Below are 8,104 nucleotides of genomic sequence, written 5' to 3' on the forward strand. Positions count from 1 at the left end.
TAATCAGCGGCCATCAGCAAGGCAGGCTGCAGGCAGTGGGACCCTTATAGTACCCCCCCCTCAAGAATCGCCTCCAGGCGACCTGAGGCGCTTCTTGGGGTGGTCTCTGAAGAACTTGGAGATGAGGCTGGGGTCGAGGATGAAAGACTTGGGGATCCATGACCTCTCCTCAGGACCGTACCCCTCCCAATCGACCAAGTACTGAAAACCCCTACCCCTGCGTCGCACATCCAGGATGGATCTGACGGTGAACGCAGGGTGGTTGTCGATCAGGCGGGACGGCGGGGGGAGGTCAGAAGGGGGGCACAAGGGACTGAGGGAGACGGGCTTCACGTGGGACACGTGGAAGGTCGGGTGAATCCTCATGGCCCTGGGGAGTTGGAGACGGACCGCATAGGGGTTAATGATGCGGGTAATGGGGAAGGGACCAATGAAGCGGGAGGCCAGTTTATGGGGAGTGTCACGCAGTTTGATGTCCCTGGTGGACAACCAAACCTGCTGGCCGACCTGGTAGGTGGGTGTCTCTGAACGGTGGCGGTCTGCGAACCGTTTTGCCTGGGCCGCGGTCCTAAGGAGGGCCGCCTTGGCCTGGCGCCAGATGCGACGACACCACCGAAAGTGGTGCTGCACGGACGGGACCGAGCAGTCAGACTCAGAACTGGAGAAAAGAGGAGGAAGGTAACCAGGGGAAGCTTCGAAGGGGGACATACCGGTGGCAGAGGAACGGAGAGAGTTGTGGGCGTATTCCACCCAAACCAAGTGTTGGCTCCAGGACGATGGATTGGACTCGACCAGGCAACGCAGGGTGGACTCCAACTCCTGATTGCAGCGCTCAGCTTGCCTGTTAGCCTGAGGATGGTAGCCGGAGGTAAGGCTAACGGACGCCCCGAGCGACTTGCAGAAGGAGTGCCAGACCTGGGAGATGAACTGCGGGCCTAGGTCGGAGACGATGTCTGAAGGAATCCCATGGAGCCTGAAAACATGGAGGGTAAGAAGGTGACCAGTCTCAAGGGCAGAAGGGAGCTTAGGAAGGGGAACGAAGTGAGCGGCCTCGGAGAAACGGTCAACAACCGTGAGGATGGTGGTGTTGCCGTCAGATGGGGGAAGACCGGTCACAAAATCAAGGGCGATGTGGGACTGGGGCGACTAGGGGTCGGGAGGGGAAGCAGAGGGCCAGCCGGAGGTTGTGTACCAGACTTGTTTCTGGCACAGACGGGACAGGCCGAAACAAAGTCCTTAATGTCTCTGGACATGGAGGGCCACCAAAAATGAGTCTTTGTGAAGGCGAGCATGCGGTTGACTCCAGGGTGGCAAGAAAGCTTGTTCGAGTGAAGCCACTGGAGTACGTCGGACCGCACGCTGGAAGGAACAAAGAGGGTACTGGGGGACCACCACCAGGATCGGGTTTCGAGACAAGGGCCTCCTGAACGGTAGCGATGATGGGCCAGGAGAGGGAGCTAACAATACAGGTGAGGGGAACAATGTTATTGGAGCCCTCAAACGAGTCAGGAGGGGCAAACTGCCTGGACAGGGCGTCAGGCTTGACGTTTTTTGAGCCTAGGCGGAAAGTTAGGACAAAGTTGAATCTATTAAAAAAAAGCGACCAACGGGCCTGACGGGGTGTCAGACGCTTGGCGTTCCTAAGATAGGTCAAATTCTTATGGTCCGTCCAAATCAAAAAAGGGGTCTCGGTGCCTTCCAACCAGTGCCGCCATTCCTCTAATGCGAGCTTGACCGCCAACAGCTCGCGGTTGCCCACGTCGTAATTGCGCTCCGCTTGGGAGAGACGTCGAGAAAAGAAGGCGCAGGGATGAACCTTATTGTCCGAGGGTGATCGCTGGGAAAGGACCGCCCCTACCCCAGTGTCGGAGGCGTCCACCTCCAGAATGAACTGGTGCGTAGGGTCTGGGTGGGAGAGGATGGGTGCGGAGGAAAAGAGAGAGTTAAGTTTCTTGAAGGCGGACTCGGCCTCTGGGGTCCAGTGAAAGGCTCGGGCGGTGGAAGTGAGCTGAGAAAGGGGGGCGGCGACACGACTATAGTTTTTCATAAATCGCCTGTAGAAATTCGCGAAGCCCAGGAAACGTAACTGTTTCCTGGACTCGGGGGTCGGCCAGTCGACTACCGCCCTGGTCTTCTCGGGGTCGGTTCGACAACGTCCGCCCTCAAAAATAAAACCTAAGAATGAGACGGTGGAGGTATTAAACTCACACTTCTCCGCCTTAACGAACAACTGATTCTCCAGCAGCCGCTGAAGAACCGTGCGGACGTGAGCCGTGTGCTGAGAGGGGTCGCGAGAAAAGATAATATCGTCGAGGTAGACGAAAACAAAATTACCAATAATACCTTGGAGGGCAGGCTCGTCCCATCCTGTTTGGGCAGCAAGTATCCGAAACTCCAGGGCGAACTCCAAAGCGTTACGACGGCCCTGTCGTAAATTCAACAAACGCTTGGCGGTGTTCGACGTCTGCAGGGGGCAATCAAAAATCCTACGAAACTCACGCAGAAATAGTTCATAGGTAGCAGGGGGATTATCATGGCTCAGAAGAAATGAGTGAGCCCACCGGAGAGCGTTACCTTTGAGCTGACTTAAGAAAAAGGTGACCTTGGCTCGTCCGAGGAGAACTGAGAGGGAGCCCCCTCGAAGGCGATTCTGCACTGCAGCAAGAAGCCGCCACATTGGTCAGGGTCTCTGGTGAAGAACTCAGAAGGTTTAATGAATATTTGTTGAACAGGAGGAGTGGGACCAGGAGCCACGGGGGCTGGTGGAACGACTAGAGCTGAGGAGGCAGAAGCTTGCAGTTGACGTTTAATGGAATAAATCATACCTCCGAGCTCCTGAAGGTTGGACTGGACTGTGGTTTGGTGAGTCAGCACTTGATGTAGAACTTTGCCCAACCCGTCTATCCCTTCCTCCGGGGAACCAGGGGTTGTCTGCTCGCTCTTGGTCTCATTCTGGGTCTTTTTTGGCTGGAGCATTTCTGTTACGATTACGCTGGGAACCCAGATAGTTTGAGACCCAGAACGAGGCAGACACAGGGGAAGTACAAAAAGAACAGTGTTTATTATGTACAGTGAATGTAGAAACACGGCTTCTCAGCAACTCCTGGAAAGAGGGACGACAGGTTAATGTTGGTCCAGAGGGGAAGACCTGAGTGGTGGTTTGAAGGAGATTTTTGTCCTTACAGTCCAAACCCGAAGGAGGGGAGCTGGTCCTTCAGTCCAGGTAGAGAGCAGCAGAGGGGAATCCAATGAGGGTCCAAGGGAACGAGGAAGGCTGGCAACTGGAGGCAAAAATGGCACGAGGAATACCTGACAGGCCGAGGGATCCAGATCAGGTCACGAGGAGAATCCAAAAACACGAGGAACCAGGAAACTGGAAAAGAGAACACAGGTGAACAAATTCTTTTCACCTAGACATATCTAGCTCAACAGTACTATACCATGAGAGGTGATATGCTCCAGCGATGAGTCACACTGGGCTGCAGCCTTTTGTAGATGGAGAGGCTCATCAGGCTGATGGCCGCCAGGTGTTGGTAATCAGCGGCCATCAGCAAGGCAGGCTGCAGGCAGTGGGACCCTTACACTGACTAGTTCCAGAAAGTGTGGACTTTTAAAGAGTTCCCACTTACGGTCACTTAGGACTCCCTGATTGGTTGAAACAACCAACAGGGGGTGGTTCTAGTGATGTCAGAGGGCTATTAAAAGTCAACAGAGCATTCAGTAATGTTTAGGAACGTTTAATACAGACAGAGAAATGTTATGGCGAAGTGAGAGGAACGCAGGTGCCAGTGTTTCTCTTTTTACCGTCTGCTAGGTTTAAAAACAATACAGCCTGTTCTAATAACTTCTTTCTGACTGTCTCTGACTTTTGACCGACATCACTACTTCTCCTTTAGACAGAAAATCAAAATGCATAATTACTTTGTAAATAGACATTTAACTTGATTTCTAATTTAAATGAGGATTAAAAAAATTCATTAATACTGTTTCACAGTTGATTTAAAATGAGTGGTTCACTTCAATTTTAGAAATGATATGAACTAAACACACTTTGATTATCAAGAAATTGTAAAATAGTAATGATAATATAAAAAGAAGAGTGTTCTTTCAATTGATTACTTCAGGATACAATTAGACAGTCTCTGGATGAGCTAATTTGTATTTCTGGATTCAAATCAATGAAATAACAGTTCCTGTCCCATGAAGGTCTTCAGAGGCAGGTTTTGGTCGGAGGCCTAGTTCACTACATCTTGGTATTAATATTTGATGCTGCAGTCTTTTGTGGTAAGCACTTTGATAACAGTTACTGTTTTAAATGCGCTATATAAATAAATGTGACTTGACTTGACTAAAAATGTGGTGGTGCAGCCCCTGCTTAAATAGCCTAGCCTAGACCAAACTGTCTTGGCTAATTTTAGCCCCATCTCCAAGCTACCTTTTAGTTCAAAAATTTGAAAAAAATGTTTATTCACAGGTCAAATGTTTTTTGGATGAGCACAATATCCTAGAGGTTTTTCAGAACCATGTTTGTCAACATAGCTGGTTCTGAATCCTCCACTGCTCCTCTGTTTTGGGATTCCACAGGCCTCTATTTTAGGTCCCCTAATCCTTGAATCCTTGAATTACAGCAAAGTTGTGTCTATGTTTAACGTTTCCTTAATAAATGCACTTTAATGGTCAAAACAGCTTCATTTTGCCTGGGTGGTGCAACGCCTAGGCGAAATGAAGCTGTTTTGACCCTGAGAAAATAAAGTTTTGCTCCAGGTGTTCGTCCCTGCTTTGCTGCTGGAGCGGGGATGAAGATGGCTCTCAGCTCTGGCTGCAAGCTCTACAGCGTTCCCCCGCCTGCACCTCGCCGCTTCCTAGGGCCGCGGACCATGTGCCTCGCTGCGCCTGGAAGGGGGTAGCGGTACAGGAACAACATATACGTTGCATACCGGTAGTTGTCAGCCACTAAAGGGCCCTCTCACACCTCTAGTGGCTGCAGATGGTAATGTTTACTCTGGTTCATGTCAGTATGAATGAACATTTAAAGCGTCAGTCAAAAATTGCGTCATGAATAGGAAAAAAACCAGAAGTCGCTTCGGTGTATTAAGTCGCAGGACTGGCAAATCTATGCAAAAAAACTGTGACATACGCCAGAACATATGGTGCCTGTCTGCACCTACCTGCCTGTACTGGGGGTTGCACGACTTCATATTTTTTAAGGTCGACTTCAACATGATAAAAGTTGAGTCAATGTTGACTAGTCACTGTGACGCCATAGGAACTCAAGACGCTAAATCATTTTCACAAAAAAGTAATTTATTATTTACAATAAAAATAAACAACAAAACATTGGGAGCATATATTTATGCTCGTACCATTTATCATACTGCAAATAAGTCACAGGAAAGTCAAAACTTTTATTAAGCTGCAAAAGTGAAAGAAACATGCGGCACATAAAAAAACAAAACTAAAAACAGGAGGCGGGTGCTGCTGCATTCCACCACCTTGGATAAAATAAAATCAAACTAAAAATGGGGGTGTGGCTGGGTCCAGTCCAGTTAAGCTTCAGGTGGGTCGCTGGCAGTGAGCCATCTGGACTTCTTTTTTTTTTTACTTCAATCAACCAGTCGGTCAGCGCGCAGTCAGAAAGCCATGGGCAGCTTGTGATCCAAATTGGATCATCGGCTGCATGTATCCACTGATGCAATCAAGCCCGACACAGCCCACCCATCCAGCACATTATTTTGACCCAGCCCGCCCGAATTTTTGGGTTGGGTTGTGCACGGGTTCGAAATGTCAGCTCTAGCCCGGCGACACAATCATGTGACTTAGACTAGTCAACATGAAACTTAAAAACTTGTGATATGTCCTAGAATCGATTCAGCCCCTAGTCTGTACCTACCTGTGTGTACTTACCAGTCTGTACTAGGGGTTGAACGACTACATAATTTTTAAACTCGACATGAACATAATAAAACTCGAGTAGAACTCGAATACTTGATGACATCATAGGATCTAAAGACACAAAAATAAATAAATAAATAAAACCGCAAAAAAGGTAATTGTTTACAAAAAAAGACCAACAAAACATTGGGAGCATATATTATGCTCCTACCATTTATCATACAGCAAATAAGTCACAGGAAAAACTTAACTATTATTTATTATTAAGCTGCAAAAGTGAAGAAACGTGCGGCACGTCAAAAACGAAATAAAAGCCAGTGGGGGGATCGACTACCCTGCAACACCGCCAGCTGTGGTACGCATTAAGTTTAGTTTTAGAGATTAATATGTTTATAGATTTTTTAAATAGGTATAGAGATTAATATTGTTTGCTTTTTGTTTGTGAAACAAGGTCAGAGGAAGCTGGTTCTGGTTCGGTCGATTGGACCCGGTGTTACACCATATTCTGTGACCTGCAACAGTGCCAACACTGCCCCTTACGGTCACAATATACGGTGGTCACAAAATATGGTGTAACACCGGTTCGCAACGCACTCCAAACAGTCAAGAAGTTGTTTCATTTTCTGTTTCTTTACGGTTGTTGAACCAGAAGATTCATCTTTAGTGAAATATTTCCAGACTATTGATGCATTTCTACCCGTTTGTCAAGACTGGACCTGCTCTGCTCCATCCGTCTGCTTGGAGGAATCCATTTTGTAACCCGCGCCCGGTGCGGATCACGTGATGCGTAACACAATGATGTAACGGCGGCGTAATAACGTCACCACGAATACTCTACGTGAAATTAAAAAACTCGATAGGTGTCCTAGGAATCGATGTGTAGATTACTCGAGTAGTCTGTTAAAGCCCTAGTCTGTACCTACCAGTGTATACCTACCAGTGTGTACCTACCTGTGTGTACCTACCTGTGTGTACCTACCTGTGTGACAGAGCTCCTTGCTGTTGAGCTGATAAACAAAGCTGTGAGGAGTGGAAGTGTCCAGCAGCTGATGTCTGCACTCATGCTGCCCTCTTGTGGCATGGAGGAGGTCTTACCTGCCAACGCCTGTCAATACCTGACTCTGCTGACTGGAGCGAGACAGCACAAAGCCCAGGTAACTACACAGGTTGAACAGGTGACCTCCATCCACCCCACATTCTGCCATTACCAACCCATGATGACCTGGTTCATAGTGGTCAGGTTTGATTTTAATTACCTGCTGTGCTTTCTTTCCAACCAGGTGAGCAGAGAGCCAGGAGCTGCACTGTGGTTGGCCGATATCCAGGAAGTAGTGAAGCTGGCCAATCAGCAGAGTCAGAAAGCTTTGAAACGTGAGTCGCCTTTTCTTTGAGTACACCTGAACACTAGAAAAAGGCAGCCTGGTGAACAGGTGTTCAACAGGTGTCCATTGTACGTGAAAAATATGTACACTTCCTGTTTTCATCATCTTTGCACATCATGCGTGTTTGTAATGTATTTTAAGCTTCGCCTCTTCAAGATACAGAGAAGAACATCTAAAACACCTTGTTGGATTTGGAGGGTGCATGTCCTCTTTGAAGCACACCTGAGCCACATGTCACCCCCCCCCCCCCCCCTTCTCCCAATCTCACTGATGCTGCATGATACTGAAAGCTGCAGCACACTGCCAATCACCCCCTGGAGAACAAGCGGTCCATTTGTCTCCAGAACCCTGCGATCAGGTGGACCAATGTCCTGGTGCGCAGCAGTAATGATAATGAACAGCTGCTCTCTGCCATGTCTCCAGTGTGTCCGCTTCTTGGCCAAGCCTTGGTCAGGTTCAAACACTCCTGTTGGGTTGAAGTTGCTTCTAAAGTGTCGCATGAGTAGCATGTGCAGGTTCGGTTTGACAAGATTAGGTTTCACTGCACCTGACTGTTCAATTCAATTCAAATTCAATTCAAATTCAAAAATACTTTATTAATTCCAGAGGGAAATTAAGTGTTGTTGCAGCTCATCATCCTGGTTTCATTCAAGAGCTTCCTTAGATAGAGAGCTTTACTAATTGGCTTTTGTGTATGTGAATGTTTCTCTAAAGTGCCCTGAGACAACTTTGTTGTGATTTGGCGCTGTATAAATAAACTGAATTGAATTGAAGTTGTTATAGATGCTGATAGCTGTGGGCAGGAAGGATCTCCTGCAGACTGCCCCCCC

At 48.1% G+C, this 8,104-nt stretch overlaps 1 protein-coding gene across 1 annotated transcript in view; it reads left to right on the forward strand.

Annotated features, from left to right (window-relative positions):
* LOC119409767 (ras GTPase-activating-like protein IQGAP3) overlaps positions 1 to 8,104 on the forward strand; it is a 143,551-nt gene that overhangs the window by 35,209 nt on the left and 100,238 nt on the right. The window contains 2 exon segments of the mRNA XM_037676665.1: positions 6,883 to 7,046; positions 7,173 to 7,263. Of these exon segments, the coding sequence (XP_037532593.1) occupies positions 6,883 to 7,046; positions 7,173 to 7,263 (255 nt within the window).

Source organism: Nematolebias whitei, chromosome 5 (assembly GCF_014905685.2).
Source record: "Nematolebias whitei isolate Nwh7 chromosome 5, NemWhi1, whole genome shotgun sequence".
Taxonomy (NCBI): Eukaryota; Metazoa; Chordata; class Actinopteri; order Cyprinodontiformes; family Rivulidae; genus Nematolebias; species Nematolebias whitei.